This window comes from Eretmochelys imbricata, chromosome 4, assembly GCF_965152235.1.
Source record: "Eretmochelys imbricata isolate rEreImb1 chromosome 4, rEreImb1.hap1, whole genome shotgun sequence".
Lineage (NCBI taxonomy): Eukaryota > Metazoa > Chordata > Testudines > Cheloniidae > Eretmochelys > Eretmochelys imbricata.
In genome coordinates, this window is record NC_135575.1 from 10,778,587 (window position 1) to 10,800,535 (window position 21,949).

The 21,949-nt window shown below is 41.8% G+C and overlaps 1 protein-coding gene across 1 annotated transcript in view; it reads right to left on the reverse strand.

Annotated features, from left to right (window-relative positions):
* TECRL (trans-2,3-enoyl-CoA reductase like) overlaps window positions 1-21,710 on the reverse strand; it is a 119,100-nt gene extending 97,390 nt beyond the window's left edge. The window contains exon 1 of the mRNA XM_077814313.1: window positions 21,477-21,710. Coding sequence (XP_077670439.1) covers window positions 21,477-21,710 — 234 coding nt within the window. The remainder of the gene's footprint in view (window positions 1-21,476) is intronic.
* Between the last annotated feature and the right edge of the window lie 239 nt (window positions 21,711-21,949).

Here is a 21,949-nt window from a genome sequence, read left to right on the forward strand (position 1 = left end):
CATAGAACATCAGGGTTGGAATGGACCTCAGGAGGTCATCTAGTCCAACCCCCTGCTCAAAGCAGGACCAATCCCCAATTTTTTGCCCCAGAGCCTTAAATGGACCCTTCAAGGATTAAACTCACAACCCTGGGTTTAGCAGGCCAGTGCTCAAGCCACTGAGTTATCCCTCCTCCTCTTATATTTATGTATAAGAGCCCAATGGAGGCCCAAGCTCTGCTCTATTTTTTAGCTAAAGCAAAGCTCAACATGTGCCACCTCATAGTTTGAGAACTGCTGGTTTAAATAATTAAAGTTCGGGTCTCCCCCCACCAGACCTCCATTTCTGTGAATCTCCAGTTTAGATAACTCTTCCTTCCCTCAGCCAAGGTCCAGTGTCTGTTGAAAGTGAGAGTTAATCTGTAGCCAGGGCTGGAACTCCACTAAATTCACTGCGTGAAGTCCCTGAAGTCAATGGCAAAACACCCTCTTGACTTCAGTGGGGCCAGGATTTCACCCAATGAAATTACACCAGGTACATGAGAGGAAGGTCTGATCCTGAATTCTTGGGCATTGTTTTGGAGTTTAGCACCAGCATTATCTTACCCTGTGGGTACAATGACAAGAGAAAACATTTTATCGTTATCTGGTGTGTACATAAGCCATTCCACAGAGTACCAACAGAACCTTTATAGAAAACCATGTCATCCTATAATATACACACACACACACTTCAAAGCTTTCAGACTTGGCCTGGTTCCAGTATTCCTCTGCCTTTTTATATAAGGCCAGAATCCCTTTGTTACATGAGTGTACCTGCGGAGGTCTTGAAAGGAGAGGGAAGGTTAGACTACATTTTAGAAATCTCTAAAAATTACCAAAAATACCTTTCCCCACACAAAGTTTTATGAACTGGAAGCTTGGAATTTCCCAGTGTTAGAAGCAAGGGCTGTATATACAGAACTAAGGGTCTGAAACACAGGAAGCCAGATTAAAACCTCTGGACATTTTATTTCCTGGCCCCAGAGATGTGACCCAGATCAAGATTCTAAAGGTTTATACCCGTCATAAGGCAAGGGCAGTATTGCTCATGCTCAGGGTCTGTTCTTACACCAGAAAGGGAGGATTCCTGACTTTCTAAATGTTTACAGGCACTAGTTACTTGTGTTAGTGTCTGCAGCCCCACCCAAGAGCAGAGCCTTATTGTGACAGCTGCTGAATACACAGTGAGACTATTGCTGGCTCAAAAAACCTGTGGACAAAGGGAAACAGAGGCCCAGAGATCAGAAGCATAGCTAGGAATGGAAGTCGAGACAGCACTTGATCCACATGACCATGCTGCCTCCCCTCATTCAACAAAAAAGCTCCTGTTTTGAGCCCTGATTAGCCAGGAGGTATTGTACCTCACAGCTACCATTTGCCCAGGAGTGAATGTTGGCTCCTTCATAGCTCAAAGCAGTGTAACTTTGTGGGAGACATGCCAAAGTTGGGAAGAAATGAGGAAACATTTCTGACAGGTTGCCATTTTTAAATGCGATCCCTAAGCGTAAGGGTTGATGCCTGTAGCCTGAGGTACTAAACACTTCCCTTGATAAGCCCCTTCTTTCAATTACTTAGGACTTTGCCAAACTTTAGCTCTCTGGGCTGAAGTCAGCGGGCATTCCAATGATGGGTCCCAGGGCAAGAACTGAGCTGCTAAGTGTAGGACCCTTCCTCTAGATAGAGCTCAGAAGAAAATGGTTTCTCCAGCCCATGAAAGTTTGATAGTTCAAGAAGTTTCCTGTTCCACACTGGGACAGGACAAAGACTTTCCAAAGTTTTTCATAACACACCCTACACTCTGCAAAAAGAGTTCAGCCTCCAAATAGCTGAATCAGGCAGAGCTTGAGACCAGAACCTGGGTCTCTTACATTCCAGATGAGTATTCTACGAACCAAGCAATTCTTAGGTGTTCTTGTGGGTTGATCAGAAATTGGAGCCTGAGGAAAAAACCTTCCACCAAGATTTTAACCAAAACCAACCCTTTCCACTGAAAAGTTTCAGTTGTCATTAATCATCATTTTCTACCCAAAAACATTCAGTCAAAAGCTCACTGCCCAGCTCTGAAGTTTTTTTTTAAAAAGAGTGATGAAGTTGGGGATGGGGTCTGTATTTAGAGATACCCATTGAACCAGAGGTAATCATATGTATTCCTAACAAGCAACTATGGGCTTGTACACGCTACCACTTACGTGTCACTCAGGGGTGTAAACAAGCCACCCCCAGGAGCAACATAAGCCACATTGACTTAAGCGTTGATGTGGACAGTGCTATATCGATGGGAGCACTTCTCCCACTGAGAGCATCTGCCTCTCGCGGAGCTGGGTTTTTTATGCTGACAGGATACATAAAATCTCTCTTCACCAGATGTCCTACAGCTGCATCAAAATAGTACTTCCAGTGTAGGCTAGCCCTGTGACTATTATACTTATGGCTTAAGGAGGTCAGGCTACTTAATAGATCTGGAGTCACACTCAAGTTTTTTTTTTTACACTTAAGAGTGCCTGGAGCATTGATGAGGCTAGAAGGCTGAACAACTTGTTTTGTGGGTCAGCTGACTACCAGCAAATGATTTCTCCATACTTCTGAAGAACTATGCATAATAGAAGGAGAAAAGGCATTTTCTTCTTCAGGATGATTTGGGACATTTAGGAGTCAAGGTGTCTCTTCTTTATCCTGCAGAAGCATTAAACACAATTTTTGTGAGTCACGGCCTTAAAAAAACTTCATAAAGCACCCAGTGAAGTTATGGATTGCAATATTGATCAGCTTGAAGACGATGCGGAGACATCTTAGAAATCAGAATGTCCTCTGCATGCTCCATTAGTTACCTTTTGTTCCTTTCTTTGTTCAATGGAAATAGAAATGGAATTGTAAGGTTGGAACACCACACCACCTCATTACCCACTGTACTTAATTGAATACAAACTTTTTGAAATATGCTGTGACAGTTATACTTTCTTCTCCCCTTTATTCCCTTTAAATTTTTCTGGAAAAGGTGATAACCAGCATGAATTGGAGTAAAAGCAAGGTTAAATATGCAAAGGTCAAAACACAGTAAAGACCAATCTTGGTCTATTTAAGAAAGAAATTAATTTTAAAAGCAGTTCTTATTTGGAAGTATTCAGAAGAAAAATTTCTGCTTTCCAGCCATGAAAAATGTCATCTTGCCACCTACTCTTAGATCCATGCAAAGATCATTTTCCTGCCTTATTACTCGAGCCACATCACCCAACCTTTTGCATGCTTCCATTGTACGTTTGACAATTTAGCCAGTCTTGAATTGTTCTCCCATATTCTTTGGGAGAAGGAAAACTTTAAATTACACAATTGGAAAATTATGTATTTTTTATATCTTCACATAACTCAGCTAATAAGTTGATGTTTAGGGGATTTAAACATGTGCTCAAAGTTAAGCAGATGGGGATTTCCTGGATAGGGGCCCATGTGCAGAAAGTTACAGCCTGAGAGGTAAAGATTTTACAAATAAGAGCACAGAATCCAGACCCTTCTGATAGGCAGCTAGGGTCTGTTTCTGATGAACCCTCACTGGCTGCCTGGGTCTTTTCCTACCCTTGTTTGCTTGCAGACATCTGCCATGGAGCTGTGCTCTCCAGTTCTCTCCTAGAATTTCATCTCTCCAGACCGCTTTTCCCAGTTTGTTGCTGAGGAGTTTTCCTCAGGATCTCTTAGACTCTCTTACAACCCCCTGGAACTCCCGCTGCCCTCCAGGGCTGGTCCCTACAACACCTCCCTGGTGAATCTTCAGTCCTTCCTTTATAGGGAGCCACCCAGTTTGGTTTTCCCCAGTTGGGACTAATCCTTGATTACCTGTCTCCCTTCCAGGTGCCACAGAAAGGGCTAACTGGGCTCTGACTCCCCTTAACCCTGTCATCAGTATGGGCTTTATACACACATCACAGCGATGTTAGTAGTGGAAAGTGTTTTGCAACCTCACCTGTCACTATGAGACACCATGATGGTCTAGTGTATCAGGTGTCACCTCCAGGAAGGAAGATGGTCCAGTAGGCTGACAGGTGGGTAAACTCTGCTATATCCTGAGGTGTTCATCAGAGCACAAGGCCCTGGACAGAGGTCTGCTCCATTCAATGTCTCAGTTTCCCACTCTGCCTCTGGCTTACATAACAGAAGCCTCTTAAAGGTACAGTATCCCAGACTTCCTCAATGACATGAGGCAAGTCACTTAAGGTGGAATGCTCAAAAGAAGTTAGAAGTCCTTTTGAGCATCTCACACTTAGTGTCTGTGCCTTGGGGACGCATCTGTACAATGGGGCTAATAGTGCTTCCCTTCTTCACAGGGGTCCTTTGAGGTAAAATTCATTAAAGAGTGTTAGGGGATCAGTTATTACAGTGAGGGTGTGGCCTAGTGGATAGCATGTTTGAACTGAGGTCTTTAGAGACCTCAGTTCAATCCCAGATCTAGCACTGGGTGACCTTGGGTAGGTCACTTCTCCTTCCCTATGCTTCATTTTCCCGTTCTATAAAATGAGGATCATGATACCAAACTCCTTTGGAAAGTGCTTTGAGATCTATAGCTGGAAAGAGGTGGAGTGTTGTTACAGAAGTACCTTACTCATACAGGATATCACAAATGCTACCTATCCCTTTTTCATTGCATCTTTCACATTTATAGGTTGAGGAAAGATAATACTGTAAGTCCACTGATGGATGCAACACAATTAGGTACTTTCTAGTGCTGAATGATTATTTTCAGTGGCTAAAGTTAAAAGAATGTCAATAAGAATTTGAGTAATAGAATTTGAGCAAATAAATGATCTTCCTCTTCATTATGATAGTTGAATTTTAATTAGTTTTTTAAGTTTGTGGAAGCCCAGTACTGTTGAACTATGCACCTCCTGTATATACTAATTTTCAATGGCTATTGAAATTCTGAAACTCCACCATTTGAACTGTTTGTTATACTCATGGTGGACAAACAGAAGTTGGATAAATTAAAAGAAACTCGCACTGAAAAGTAGAAAGGTAAAGACTTTATTTCTTAGAATCCAGAACCTTAACATACAAGAACCAAAAACAGAGAGAGACGAAGCAGGCTGCTCACTACATCAGAGAGCTAAAACTCACCCAACCTTGCTTTAGGCTGGCTTTTTGCCAACTGACTGATCACACCCCACACACTTCCCTCAGAACTCCCTAGCCTGCAAGAGGGACCAGGAAACCCTTTACGATTTAAAATTATGGCTTGTAATTTGTACACAATTTTCAATACATCACACTGTTCATGAACATTAGACAGCCAGATCCTCAGTTAGCGTAAATCTGCTCAAGTAGATTATGTCATCTTACACCAGCTGAGGATAACACAAATTATGTCAGCTTACACCAGCTGAGGATCCAGCCCAGAAAGTAGATAAATAACTGTCACAGGGTCACTCACCACATTGGCACCTCCTGCTGGGCATTTCAGGAATTAGTTCAGTCCCAGCAGATGCACCCTCAGGTGGTAGTGGCTCTCTTCTCTTTGCCTCCAGACTCATTACAACTCCTTCCTCTCAGCATCTGCTTTGTGGCACAGCCCTCCAGCCATGTCACCATCTGGTATCCCCCCTTTCTGGGGGAGTCCTCCAACAAGAGCCCAGCCACCCCTCGCAGCAGCTTGGCAGTCCACACAGCCTGGCCGCTGCTATAGTGGGTAGCCCGGCCCAAACAGCAGCTTCCTGCTGCCTCTTCCTTCCAGCTCACTTTCTCTACTTCCCCACAGCCTCAGTTCCTTTGGCTCCTGCCTCTGAATCCAGCTTCTTTGCCCTCTTCCCAGGGCCTCCAGCCTGCAATTCCTGGCAGCGTGTAAGGAGCCCTCTAAGAGGCTAGTCTTCTCCCTAGGGCTCCTTACAGAAGACTAACTTGCTCTGGTCTGCAGCTTCCTTTTATATGGGACAGCTGGGCCCTGATTGGCTGGCCCAGCTCCCGCCCTAATTGTCTGCAGTCACCACCCTAATTGGCTGTTTCCCCTGCAGCCACTCCTTTGGTTGCCTGCTGCTTAGCCTCCCTAGGCTGGTTTTATCCCTCCCAGGGCCAGTCCTAATGCATTCCGGGAAGTGGGCGGGTGTCCCGTCACAATAACTAATGGGAATGCCATTTATTTGTTAAAATGAAGCATGCAACAGGTATCTCTTCATTACTGCTTTCATACACAGCCCTTGCTTAGGGCACATGCTGTGCTATCAGTAATCAGCAGGAATTGATGAAAAATCAGTGCGAAGAAAGAGCCATTTGAATTCATCTTCATTTTTTATGCCTTTGACTTAGCTTTAGCTGATTTGTTCTTCTTTGTGCTCATTTTCAAACAGTATTTAAAAGGATGTTGCACTGTCCATATCCTCCCTACATGCTCTCCAGCTCTGACCCCATTTGAGCTTGAGCCATGAAGGGGTATCATGATAATCACTTCCAACCTCTCAAGGGATATATTATATTATTCACAAGAGTCCCATGCTTATGGGAGATAAGTGGTTACATGTAGGAAAGCATCTTCAGCAACTGCTAGTGATTAAATCTTCTATCATGGAATTTGACACCTTAGCCATGGATTGCTGTGGAAGTTAAACACTAAGGCCCAGATACAGAGAGGTGTGGAAATCCATGGACGTTAGGAGCCTAAATACCCTAAACTGAGATCTGGAGCCAGACTTTCCCAGAATTCACGGATGTTCAGAGCTATGGTTTTAGTTCAAGCCCATTATCACCTACGTGGGTATTGATTGACCACAATTAGTAATTTACTACCGATAATTGTGTGCTCAGATTGGCTTTGACATATAAAATAATCTCAGTGGAATACTTTGTCGTTCTGAATTAATTTTACTTGCAGACAGCATCCAAAAATATCAAGAATAGAGGGTCCAAATTCTCTGCGAGTGCAAATCATCACAGATGTATTGATTTCTGTAGAGCTGTGCCGATTTATAACATTAGAGAATTTAGTCCCAAAGGTATACTAGACTGATATCAGAGTAGTAGCTATTTTTAGATAATATATTAGGTAGTAATTTCCGCAAGTGCTCTAAACAAAGGGTTGTTGTCATCCTGGAGAACTTGGAATCAATCAAATCTATATTTGAAAAGTGTGGTGGAAGTAGTGCATGGCTATTAATAATGTTGTAGGAGACCTCACTTTCATTTACAGTTACAGAATCCCTTTGCACCTGGAGGCTGAGAATACTTGAGTACTTAGGGGCAGTCATTATTTTCTACCTTCCCAGTGTCATCTTAGCACTTAAAATAGTCTCTCTTTGCAAGGAAATTGCTGAAAGCAAAGGACAGATAATGCAGGAAAATACTTAAGGCATTGGGGTGTGATAAGGTAAAATGGAAAGAGAAAGAAGTCTGTTAACATTTTAAAAGCTTTCAGTCTGTTCCTGACTTTACTATGCCCCCCATGTATACTCATTTCTGAGCAAAGCTCACCAGCTTTGCTATGCAACATCACTTCATGGCATCATACAGAAAGGACACCACCAAGGTTAAGTTCACATTGCAGGCTCAGAAGGAAGGTCTTGTGGTTAAGAGGATTCAGGAGATCTGTGTTTAGTTCCCTGCTCTGACACAGGTTTACTGTGTGACATTGGACAAGTCACCTAATCTCTCTGTATCTCATTTCCCCATCTGTAAAACAGGGATAATAATGCTGTTCTTATCTTATTTTGTATATTTAATCCATATGCTCTTCAGCAGAGCTCCGAGAAATTTTTCAGCCAAAATTTGTTTTGGTTTGGGGTTTTGTGGCCAAAAATGTGGATTCAATTCAACTGAAACATTTTGTGGATTTGTTTTGAGTTCAACAAATTGTTTCAGTCAAACTAAAAAAACAAAATCCAGGAAAGCTGACATGTTTTGTTTTGACATTTCTGAAATGAAGCATTTCAATTTTTCACATTGAAATAATATTTCATTGAGAAATGATCTTACTTTTATTTTTTTTAAATGTTAAAATTTTTTAGCTTCGGGTGGACCAAATCGTTTTATTTGACCTGAAATGAATTGTTTTTCAACTTTTCGATTTGCTAAATATTCTGGAAAAAAAATTTGTTTGTGGTCGATGGTCGGTTGGTTGGGGTTGGTTGGTTGGTTGGTTGGGGTCGATGGTTGGTTTTTTCGAACAGACAGAGAACTGAAAAATCAGTTATTCACCCATCGTTGCTCCTCAGGGCCGGGACTGCCTCTAAGTATGTGTTTCCCTTCACAGATTGCCCTAGCAGGCACTTTGCCTACTTAGGAGTTTGACAGCAAGTTCCCAGCAGTCCTTGCAGGGAAATAAAAAGAGGAGAAAGGGACAAGAGAAAGCAGGAAATAAAGGATACAATGTAACAGGGATTAAAAGTCAACTCTAAGACTGGTGTGGTTAGAAATTCCAATATTTTTCTCACAACACCAAAGACTATCAACAGAAGATGTTTGCGGCCTCTCTTTTCAACTCATTTTTTTTTTTATTGTGGAAGTACAGTGCACATTAAAAAGGAGAGGATGGTTTTTAAAAGATAGTTTTAAAAAAGAATGATTTAAACTTAGAAAGTCATATTATGATTACAGTATTAATATATTCCGGGGCTTATTTATAGTCCATTGCTACATTACTACTCAGGTACGTTGTGAAGTACCACAGGCCTCATACTTCAGAAAGTACCTAAAACATGTACCAATAAATCATACCCTGGTACATTTTAATGCTATAGTAATACACATGTAGGTGGTGATCATACAGCCACATTTCCATCATGGGTTCTGCTGATTAACCACTAGACTAATATGGCATTTGAGGCCCCCTGTAATATTGCAATGCTACCGTACAGTCATAACTTGCAATTACCCATGAATTATCCTCAATATAATGGCTTGATCCTCAGCTTTACACAGCTGAGGATCTGCCCCCATAGATATATACTGGGCCATATCCATCCCTGTTGTAACTCCCCTTAATTTCCTGGACTTACATCAGGGGGAAAGATGACCTACAGTTCCTAGCCAGGATGATAGCTCTCATGAACAGCTTGATGAAAAGCCCATTGATGTCAAAGGGATTAATTCAAATCAGGCCCTTAAATTTTGGATTTCATTTTTTTTCAGGTCTAAAGAGTCTTTTCACTATAGTAGAGAATGAATAAGTAAAAGCCTGACATTTAAAAGAGGCTTCCGAACTTTGGAAATTATTATCGTTTAAAGCAGGAATCTTCTTTAATGGTTTCTATAATTCTCTAAATTACCCACTTTACCAACTTTTCATGCCCCAAGGTTAGCAACTTTCTCCCTAGCAGAAAACCTGATCGCTGCTAAATAAATCAATAGCTTCAAAGGCTGCTCCCAGGTATTCTGTGTCCAAAACCACATCGGAAGAAGAGAAATAATAGGGAAGAGCAAGCAGAAAATAATACATGCAAATCTCCCCTTTTACATGAAACTATCAGTTACAGTATTGACATTTCTATGAGAGTAGGAAGATGTGAGTCCAATGATTCCAGTTTAATAGAACTTGAGTTTGTTCACCTGCAGGGTATTTTGCAAGGTTCAACTAGTTATCCAGGGTCGGGTTTTCTCTTTAGTTTATTTTTGTTTTCCCCTCCCTATCTGGTGGTTGGAGTCTAATTCAGTTTTGAAAAAGTAACTAACAATAATAATACCTAGCTCATAGGTTGCCCTTTCCGTGAGTAGATCTCAAAGCACTTTACAAAGGAGGTCAGAATCATTATCCCCATTTTACAGGTTTGGAAACTGAGGTATGGGGCGGTGAAGTGAATTTCCCAGAACCACCCAGCTGGCTAGTGGCCAAACCAAAAATGGAACCCAGGTTTCCTGAGTCCCAGTCTGGTCCCAGACTCTAGCCACTAGGTCACACGGCAAATGTCTGCTTGTAATATGCTTGTAAATGAATTATTACTTCTATTGCAGTAGAACCTAGAGGCCCCAGCCCAGGTCAGTGGCCTATGGTTCTAGATGCCGTACAAACACATCATAAGAGACAGATCCTGACCCAAAGAGCTTATATTGAAAATAGGGTTAGGAAGGGACACGCAAGTTCCACTGAGTCGCCCAAGGCTGGATAGTAGGTCAGTAGCCAAGCCAAGACTAGAACCCTCCGCTATCTGAGCCCTAGGCCAGTGCCCTATTTGCTAGACCGGGATGCCCCTCTTTAGAAGGTGAAGCAGTTTGTTCCAAACCCTCAATCCAGCACCCACCCTAAGCCGCTGGGCTCGGCCACGGGGTAGTTCCCCAGGGAGCTGGGGTGGAGGCATGGAAGGCAGGCCCCACTAGGCACTGCAGCCACGAAGCACTCCCTCTCCAGGGAAGAGGATCTGCATAGTAATGGACCCTCCAGCCTGCACCCAGCCAGTCCTTGACCTGTCCCCACCCCTTTGTTGTGGAGTCCTGCACTGTGCAGGGCCAAGTGTCACTGCATGGTCTCTCATGGGACTCCCCCCGCCCTGCAGAGCAAAAGCACAGGGGCTACGCTGTAGGTGGGGGTGGAGTGAAGGGCATGCTTTCTGCGCGTATCTCCGCCGCTGCAAGGGAGGCAGGCTGTTCCCACTGCCGGAGGGCAGGGCACTGCCACCGGGAAAGGTTGGTGGTTCTTTAGTGAGGCGCATCGTACATGAACCCAAACCTGGGGAATTAGAGCCACAGTGCTGAGTCCAGTCAGGCCCCGTGTGTTTCCCTGTCAAAGGAAATGTTGTGGCTGCAAGAAAAAAACCAAAACACCGGGGAGACGCTCGACAGATTTGACGATTCGCACTGGATGAGAGCCCCTAATTTTGTCCTCCAACAATTCTCTTCATCTCAGTCTTCGCCACCCCTGGGGCCTGATTCTTCACCACCCTGCCCTTTGCATGGCCATTTTCACCAGTGCAAAGTACATGGAAAACAACACCAGATCAGAACAGGACCATTTTATGCCCCCTTTGCATTAGCTTTGCCATGGTCTTGATGACTGCAGAAGTTGTGGGGCAATGGAGAATCAGGCCCACTAGCTGAATACATCATTTGAGGTCTTCCTTTTCCCTCTTTAAAAAGAACAGGAGGACTTGTGGCACCTTAGAGACTAACCAATTTATTTGAGCATAAGCTTTCGTGAGCTACAGCTCACTTCATCGGATGCATCTCACGAAAGCTTATGCTCAAATAAATTGGTTAGTGCCACAAGTCCTCCTTTTCTTTTTGCAAATACAGACTAACACGGCTGCTACTCTGAAACTTTTCCCTCTTTGTCTCTCATTCTTTTTGTGTATTGAAGGAGAGGCTTTTGAAACCTGCCTTTCCTCCATTCCCAACCTTGGCCTCCCTTCCTGTCAATCCAAACAGATGCATTTCCTTCTCTGACTCCCATGATCTTTGGATCAGAACCAAGTGCATTTTGTTTTGAAGGTTCAGACAGTTTCTTATTTCGTCTGAACACATTGGCCTAGCTCTATCAACGGACATAACAGTTAGCACATAATCACTGGTTGGATAGAAAAGCTACCTTAAAAGGTATTCAAGACAATTAACAAAGGGATAATCAAGGGCTGCAATGTACAGTAAGTACTAGGAGGAAAGGTTTCTAATAATTCCATTGTTTAATAAAGCACATATTCCTTTAAAAAGACCTTTGGAGTTCATGAAGTTCCATTAAAATTATTTGCATTTTTTTCATTTATGAAGTGTATACTCAGATAGCTGTAAGGCAACTAAATTATGCTAGAAAACAGTTTTACAGTTCATAGTTGTAATTAATAGCTGGAGAAACCCCAGAATGGAATGTGTTCAGAATGTCTAAAGAATCTTTCAAAAGTATTATGCAAATATCCTATCTGGATTTTAGAGGTCCTGAAAATAAAGGTTTTGGTTAGCTGCTGCTGTTCCCAGTGATGGTCACTGCTAGATCAAGAGTCTTGGCAGCTGTTATAAAACTTGTTCTTGTCTTAAGAGAGAACCTGAGTACATTTCCTAGAAAAGGACCCGTTCAATGCTACTTCTCCTAGCCCGTCACTACCACATTGTACAGCCAAAGAGGAGAGTCTGATGTAAAATGAAATGTCATGTTATTGCAGGAAATAGCTTTAAGAACACTTAATACCCTATTATAAAGGCAGCAATTGCTCACGTACAAATGAATGCGATATTTATAAATATAACATACAGGTCAGAGTGTGGGAAGTTAATTTTACTTGCTAGAGATGATTATACATGCCTGACTCATGCCTGCTTTATTTGGCTGCTTGTGAGCTATGGAGGAAAATAGCTACTTTATTATTTCACTCTTCAAAGAGTGGAGATCAGCGAAGTTCCTTCGGGGTGGGATATGATACCAGGGTCTAGTTTCTATAAAATAAGGACAAGAGGCCTGATTGTGCTCTCATACCAGTATAAAACAGGAGCAACTCCATTGAATTATGATGATGAAGATGGTAGGCCTAGAAAGTTAATCCATGGAGCAGGACCACATTATGCGAGGTGCTGTACAAATGCAGACCAAAAAGATGGTCCCTTGCCCAAAGCGTTTACAGTCTAGGTAAGCGAAGATAGTTACACAAATGTAAAACTGGTGCGAGGGGAATCAAAATCAAGCCTAATGTTGTTTTGTGGCTTACACTGATTACACAATGTCATATCATAGAGTAACAGGGGCCATAGAATTACATTGATTAATAATAATACTAATTATCATTATTCATTTGTATTACAGTAATGTTGGGGAACCCCAGTCATAGAGCAGGACCCCATTGAATTAGGTGTTGTACAAACATAAAACAAAAGGATGATACCTGCCCCAGAGAGCTTCCAAATGAAGCAGATAGAGAGAGACATCAATGTTCAGTCCATAGTTTAAATAATTTTTGTACCTATGAATGTTAATAAAGGCATAACAATAATACACAGGTCTTATATCATGCTTTTCAAGCATTCAACAATCATGAGGCAAGCCCCCCAAATCATGAGCATGTCATAAAAATCATGAGATAGAAAATAATAATAATAAATCTGAAGGCTTATTTATTTGCCTGCTGGTTTGTGAGCTTTCAGGGTACACATTTTCAAGTTTTTCTCTGCAATCATGAGGCACTGAAGGATACTTTTTCAAAAAATGAAAATTGAGAGTCTCACATAATCACATGACTCCAGGAGCTGAGGCATCAAGAAAACCCCCAATATCACGACACTTGTGATAAAATCACAACAGTTGGCAATGATGCATCTAACATTTATGTGCTTATTTCGGATAAGTAGAAAATGGCATGGGACAGCGGAGAGTGGAGTTGCAATGGGGAAGGGGCAGTAGTAGGTGGGGGCATTGGAATGGTGGGGGCTGGTTTGCAGAGCAGAGAAAGTGGGCTTCCCACGGTTTGCAGAGCTCCTGTCCTATGCATTTTAGGAAGTGAGATCTGCTTGTGAAGAGACCTCGGAAAGTTCACAAGAAAGAAATCCCTGCCCTGTAAGAGACTCAAGCCCTGGGCGTGTGTCCTCGTGCATAGCTCACCCAGCCAAATGCTGAATCACATAACTGCTGAGCTTGAAGGCTTTTGATGAGGAAAGCTTTCTCTGTTGCTTTCCCATGGGTGAGTTCTCCTGCAAAACAATGCTGTACAACACATTCTGTCTTAAAAGCAACTCATGCAAAATTAATTACACTGTGCAATACTTGTTGGAAAATGCATTTTACTCCAGTTAATCTGAAGAAAAAAATCATATGTGGCAAATGCTGCAGCATAAACAAAATGGCTGAGTTGATTTAACAGTGTTCAATCAAACCATTGCACATTTAGAACCTTCAAATTAGACTATGTCTGGAGTTCGGAATAAAGGACAAATAAAGCTGGTTGGAAAATGGTAAGTAAAGTGCATAAACAATTTTGAAATGTTCTATGGTTTTGATGAAAAAAGATGAAAACTGAACATCGACATGTTTTCAGTTTTTCATAGCTTTCCAGAACATATATGCATAGATTACAAGGGACCACTGTTATCATCGAGTCTGACCTTCACTATAACACAGGCCCCACAACTTCCCCACAAGAATTCCTGTTTGAGCTAGAGCAGATCTTTTAGAAAAACACCAATCTTGATTTAAAAATCGCCCAGTGATGGAGAATCCACCACAACCCCTAGCAAGTTGTTCCAATGGCTAATTACCCTCACTGTTAAAAATGTGCACCTTACTTCCATGAAGAATTTGTCTTCCAACCCTTGGATCTAGTTACACCTTTGCTGGCTAGATTGAAAAGCCCATTATCAAATTTTTGTTCCCCATGTAGGTACGTACTGACTGGCTTTGCGGGTTTTCTGTCTTCCTCCCTTTTCTTTTTTTTCCTTCCCTTCGCTCACCTCCTCCCCATTCCTTTTCACTGGCAAAATGGAAAAAGTGAGGATACAGAAAGAAACCCAACACAAATGTAGGCTGGGGGTGGGGGACATTGTTATATATGTATGTAAAAGCTTGAACAAAATATGTTAACCATCTCTAATCATAGGCCTTCTCACTCCCCTGCAGACTGTGACCCAGCTTTAGGAAGGAGAACAGGAGTTACTGTCTGTTGTGAGCAAGTGGGTGGGGAGAGATTCATAGATTCTATGGCCTGAAGGGACCGTTACGATTCATAGATTCATAGATACTAAGGTCAGAAGGGACCGTTATGATCATCTAGTCTGACCTCCTACACAACGCAGGCCACCAAATCTCACCCACCCACTCCTGCAATAAACCTCTCACCTATGTCTGAGCTACTGAAGTCCTCAAATCATGGGTTAAAGACTTCAAGGTGCAGAGAATCGTCCAGCAAGTGACCCGTGCCCCATGCCGCAGAGGAAGGCGAAAACCCCCCATGGCCTCTGCCAATCTGCCCTGGAGGAAAATTCCTTCCCGACGCCAAATATGGCGATCAGCTGAACCCTAAGCATGTGGGCAAGATTCACCAGCCAGATATCCAGGAAAGAATTCTCTGTAGTAACTCAGATCCCACCACATCTAACATCCCATCACAGGCCATTGGTCCTATTTACCATGAATAGTTAAAGATCAATTAAATAATGATTATCTAGTTGGACCTGCTGTATAAACACAAGCTGATAAATCTCACCCAGTGATTCCCTCATAAAACCCCATAACTTCTGTTTGAGCTTGGGGGCTTTTCTACCTGGGGACATTATGTGGAGGGAGCTAGAGTGTGAATTGAAAACAAAATAGCTAATTCACATTAACTCTCTTTATGGACATTCTTAGGGTGGGTCTACACTACAGTTGCACCCCTGTAGTGTAGACACTTACTATAGCAATGGAAGAGGTTTTTCCATGCACCCTTTTAGGAGGCAGGGGGTAGGTCGACAGAAGAATTCTTCTGTGGATCTGGCTGCGTATACAGTGGGGGTTAGGTCAACTTAACTACGCTGCACTGGGAGTGAAATTTTTCACAGCCCTGATCTATGTAGCTAGGTCGACCAAAGTTTTAGATGTAGACCACGCCTCCCTCAGTATTAAGAGTGCCTTTGTGTGCTTTAGCTTAACACACTCTTAATACAGTGTGAAAGGGTCCACATGGGGAGTTGGTGCGGAGTAGCCAGTGCACATTAACGACTCCAGGCTTTTTCCCCATGTAGACAAGCCCACAGAAAGACATCCTGTCTTGATTTAAAGACTCAAAGTGATGGATTATCCATAATATCCCTAGGTCACTGGTTAATTATCTTCACTATTACAAATTTGCACCTGAATTTTTGTTTGAATTTGTCTAGCTTCAGTTTCCAACCATTGAATCGCACTATGCCTCTGTCTCAGATTAAAGAGCCATCTACTATCAGAAATCTCTTTCTCATGTAGGCATTTGTAGACTGAGATCAAATCACCTCTTAACTTTCTCTTGAATAAGCTAAAGAAGTTGAGCTTCTTTACTCTTGCACTATAAGGCAGGGTTGCCTGACCTTGCATCAGCCTTGTAGCTCTTTTCTGAGCCCTTTCCAATTTTTCAACATCCTTTTTGAAGTGTGGACTCCCAAACTGGACATAGTATTCCAGTAATGATGGTCTCACTAATGCCATAGATAGAGGTAATGCCACCTTCCTACTCCTACTTGATATTCCCCCATGTATACATCGAAAAGATCATGGTCATCCAGTTAGCTACAGCATCACATTGGGAGCTCATGTGCATCGGAGGGGAGGATAACTCAGCGGTTTGAGCATTGGCCTGCTAAACCCAGGGTTGTGAGTTCAATCCTTGAAGGGGCCAGTTAGGGTTCTGGGCCAAAAACTGGGGGTTGGTCCTGTTCTGACCAGGGCATTGGACTAAATGACCTCCTGAGGTCCCTTCCAACCCTGACATTCTATGAGTTAGTTTTCTACTATGACCCCTACATCCTTTTCACAGTCCCTGCTTTCCAGGATATAGTCTCCCACCTTATAAGTGTGACCTACATTCTGTATTGCTAGATGTACGTAGCCTTATATTTGTCTGCACTAAAATACATTTAATTTAAATGAGCCAATGTTACCACACAATCCAGGTCAGCTTGTATAACTGATCTGTCCCCATCATTAACTATCACTCCACCATTTTTTGTCTCATCTGCAAATTTTACCAATAAACCTCTGGCTCTATCTATCATTCAACAGCCGGAATAGCTGGCTGGGCACACGGTCATAAAGCTGCTCCATGAAAAGTGATGAAGTAACTGTAACTGAGGGGGACCTCATCGGAGGGGAGGAATTGGGACACAATCGTGTACACTGATCAATTCTGCTGGACCCTTTACGCTTGTGTGAAGCCTCTTTGGTTTCTCTAGGACATCATGTGGGCACAAGTATCAGCCCACACAAATCTCCTTGAAAGATTAGGGCCTTCCTCACCAATACTGCAAAAACTTAAGCAAGCTAGTAGCTGTAGTTTCACTGTACTCAATGGGAATCCTCATGAGATCATACTTACGCAGTGCTTAAGTGTTCGAAGGATCAGGGCCTAAGTCTGCAACTAACTTCCTATTCTTAGTCCCTTTTTCATTCCTCCCCTCAATTTTCTAATGTCTTCACAATAACCCCTTTCTGCCGAAAATGTGGAGTGCATGGTCTCCTCCTAGAAGAGAAGTTTGGGGAAACTATGAAGAATAACCAGACAAAAACATTTTGGAGATACGACCATTTGAAATTTCTCAGAAAAATCTCTAGACTTTTCCCCGTAACATCTAATCTCTAAGGTATCCCCAATACAAAAGCATAAAAATACTAAAATATTCCCCCCACCATAGAGGCCACTGTTACTGCTGGTGGAACCCTTCTCCTCCCCCCTTCTTTAGAAGTGTTTTGAGATTTAATATAAATATATGACTACATTTTTACTGACACTTATTTGTAGCATACACTCAAGCGTCACCATTCATGAATAATACACACATTACAAACACATGCTGATAAAATGTTTGGACCTCACTTCACCATCCTGTCCTATGCCCATATTCACAAATTGCTTTAGTTAAACTGGAATAGAGAAGCTTTCCTGGATAGGGTTATGAGGACTCAATCTTGCAAGGGCAGAATGCTCTAACCTGATCCAACAAAATACTTAAGCACATGCTTAAAGTTAAGCACGTGAGCAGTCCCACTGAAGTCCACGGGATTAGTCATATGTTTACAATTGAGTATATGCTTCAATGTTTTGCTGGATTGGGCTTGAATGCTCATCACCTTGCAGGTAAAACTGATATACATTGTAAGATCTTTGGGGCACAGATTGTACAGTCACAATATGTGCATATAGTACGATGGGGCTCTGCTCCTTGAGTGCAGCTATTTTTAGCTGTCCCTCATTTCACTTGTATAACAACATTCATAGCAGAGTCCCAAGAGCTAGGTATTATTCATTATTATTAATTGTGTACAGTGCCTCTATGGCATACATACACCTATGCAAAATGTATTACCAGTGCAGCCAACTCTTGGGGTTTGTATCACAAGTCTTGCAATATTAGATGTTTTTCTTAAAGCCCCAGCTCCTGGAGACAGGGGATTATGTGCGAATTTCAGCTTTTAAAAGATGTATTTCTAACCTTCGTGGTTTCAGAGAAAAGCCTGAAAATGTGAAGCAAGTGTAATCTACAAGCTCAGAAACCATAAAAAATGTAAAAAGAACCTAACATTTATTAGTGCTTACACTTCAAGATTTTTAAGCCAATCTCATGGTTTTTGGGGAATGAGGAGTGGAACTCCTGACTCATCATTTTTAAATATTTGGTTTCGGCACTGCTGAATTACTCGTAACCCCCCTTTCCTATACCTCTCCCTGCAGAAACTTTATTCTTTGTGCAGCTACAGTCTGACATCTTTTCCCCCAGAGATATTAAGAGAAAGAAGGAATCCGTCAACATCTCTATATCTAAGTATCCCATTATCATTATTAGTGAATAAACAAGGTGGGCTTAAACAAGACTAGGCCCTTTTTGTGCTAGGCATACTATATACCCATTCTAAGAGACAGCCCCAAAGATCTTACAGACTACATAGACAAGAAAAAGGACATATTATTGTTCTACAGAAGGCAAGTTAAGGCACAGAGTAATCCAGTGATTTACCCAACATCGCACAGGAAGTCTGTGTGATCAGCTGAACCCACATCTCCTAAATTCCCCTCTCATGCCTTAACCACAAGACTATCTTCCTTGCTAGACAGTCTACAGTGCTAGGATTCCCCTTACTGAATGCACAGATCTTCTATTAACTTTAATGGGATTTCTGTGCCAGTGTAATGGTGACAACTAATCCATTGGGTAGCAGTGCCTGGTACTTATCTTCAGAGGGATTAATCATCTGTTCCCTCCACCTGAGCCTCCATAAGGGTGAGCAAAGAAGAGGCACTTGCTCTGTCATTAGTGATTTAGTTTTCCAGTCAGATTTATTAAACTGGGAATATTACACATGCATTTGCTAAGCAGCATACTCTGAACTGTTAACAATTTGCAAGGACAGACTAAGAAGATATATATTTTAAAATATGTGCATGGTGTGCCCGCCTGTTATTAATCTTGACAAGAAATAATTACACACAGTGCTGAGAAGTGAAGCTAATAGCAATTATATTAGAATAGAAAGCAGACATTAGAAGTGTCATGTTAGGTCTGTGTCTGTGCTCCATTTAATTAAGCAGCAGGTTATGTGAAATTTAGTGAAATGTTCTCTTCATTGCTGTAATAAATTATAGAACTATGGTGCATTGATACCAATGAGCTCTAGTTGCAATACAGAATGAATGTGTTAATCTCTGCCTTTGGAGTTGCTTTGGAATAGGATTTCCATGGTATCCTAAGGGGGTTGAACACTCGGCTGAATGGGAATTGGATATCCAAACTCCTTCAGCAGCTTTGGAAGTCTGAGGCTTGTGCTATTTTTTCAATGATCTCTTGTGCGATGCTTGGAGGCGGGGGTAGGGGAGGTGCTCATGGCAGCCAATGCACAGGTGGCCCTGGCTTTCTGACTGGAAGCCACAAGCCCATGAATTCTGTTGCCCTTTCTGTAACTGAGCCTTTTTTTACTTGACTTTTAGGGAGCATGTCACAACCAGCACTCAGGTATGAAGTGGGCAAGTACAATGAGTCCTCTCTTGAAGAGGGGGAGCTTATTGTACACCACAGGGAAGCCCCCAGATCGGTACAGTAAAGCCCTGTTTATCTGACCCTATTTTATTCGTCTCTCCGTATTCATGGCACGACCAGTGCACACAGGTCCAGAAGTGGGGTCTCTCTCCTGTAATGCAGCAGCCTCGAACTTTCCTATTCTACAGATTTTTGATGATCCGATCTGGCCCCGGTCCCAATTAGATCAGATAAACAGGGTTCTGCTGTATCAGGACTAAAACCCAAGGCCCCCTGGCCTGTAGCTGTTCCAGTACACCACAGTAATGTTTAGACAAATCATTAAGGGTGGGATTTTTCAAAGGTGCTTAGCATTCGCGTAATTCTGCTCCTGTTGCCGTAAATGCCATGAAGTCAATGGGACTACTGATGAACTTAAAGTTAGGTAAATGCTTAATTAATTATTATTATTATTATTATTATTATTATTATTATTATTATTATTATTTTGATTGGAGACTTTATTCAGTATATTTTCAAAAATCACATTAGTTCTATTATTTTATTATGATCATAGGAGATCTAGTTACTTCTGCAGTGCAGACATAATCACACATTACATGATAATAAATAATGTATTATATCTTTGTTGATCATTAAATATTTTGCAATATTAAGACAAACTAATGGATTTATTTAATATTAGCCACATATCTGTATTACAGAATGGTACTTTAAAAGACCAGGAATGCTGGAAATGTTTTGGTGTATCCCAGCTTGCACATATAAAAGATGTTAAAATAAATATCTTCAGAAGTCTGAGTTATTTGTTCCAGTGGGGGAGAAGAAGAATCTCCAGTGGGGATGATAATAAACTTACTGTTCAGCCAAATGAGAAGTCTCATAATTCTGCTGTGCCATGTGAATGTTCTATACTCTAAAGAAATATTCTGGATACAAATTTTCATAGCAAAATACAATAGGTCAGATTGCCTGCTGGCGTACACTGGCATAGCTGCATTGACTCAATGCTGATTTTTGTCCAGCTGAGACTCTGACCCTATATTTGTAGTTATCCAACATTAATAAGTAGCTTTGAATGTATCAGTGGTCAGCTCTGCTATAGAAAATCCTATGTTCCCGTACTTATATCCTATATTTGCAAAGAGCACATCTAAGTCAAGCCTTTGACTTGGCCACTCTGAGTCCACATAGTCACGTACTCGCTGTGCAAAAATGAATTATCCTCTTTTCCCCAAAAGCCATGGGTAATCCAGCCTCCAAATCTGCAATAGAAATCTGTGGTGAAAATGTTTATTTTAAGATAAAGTCTCTTGAGGTGTTTTCTCAAGCCAGCATTTACTTATGTGGTAGAATCCAATCTTATCCAATCCCTTCGCCACACTTGTCCATAATTTGAATGTAATTTAAACCCCGTCATTAACACAAAAATCTCTCTTAGCCAAACTGCCCTACATGAAAATCTACTCTGGATCCCAGTTCCCCTTTGGATAAATGGGGTTCTACTGAACGCATCTGGACCCTAGAAAGAACTTATAGCACTTAAGTGACTCAAGTCGTTGCAAATATCTTATAAAACTGGATTACCTTTTCCGAAGTGCCTGTTTTAAGTATTAGGCCATGACATAAGCATTGCAATCTCATAAACTTTAAGACCCAAGTAAAGTACCCGCTTGATTCTGATGAGCAGTCAGCAGGTATAAAAAATCCAAACTTATTTATTTCCAAAGGTTTTGAAACACAAGGGAAAAGAATCAAAGGACAGTGAATAAGGAGACATTCTGAGTATGTCCCAGTAAGATGAACAAGATTAAATCCATGTTAGGATAATGCATCTTTTGAATCACACACTCAGCAGTGTGCCGAAAATGACACACACTCACCTTATCCACCACACAGATCTGCCTCTTACTTTGGGCATCAAGGATTTCCACTTCAAAGTAAGTGATTTTTGAATGCCTGAGTGTGGGTGGTGATCTGAACTGGCCAGCACAGAGTACAAGCTGAGACAAGTTGAAAAAAGACCTCATGTCATTCTGTGGTCCCGGCAGCACGGCTCCATGCACAGCAAAGTCCTTCTTGTGTTCTGGAGCACTGGGTTTATGCCTCCTGAACATTGTGTGACCCAGCAGCAGCAACTGTCATGTCGACACAGGACACTTCCAAGGGGAAATGTGTCCTCCCTGCATCAGTTAAATACAAGCATGGACTGATGAGACATTAAAGGTCAAGTGGCATTCCATGTTGAGAGTCCAGTCTTATTTAGCAGGACTGAAAACAATGGCTCTCTAATCCATTTCTATATTTAACTTGCTATTGTGATGTGCCGCTTTTTTTTTTTTAAACCAGCATTTGA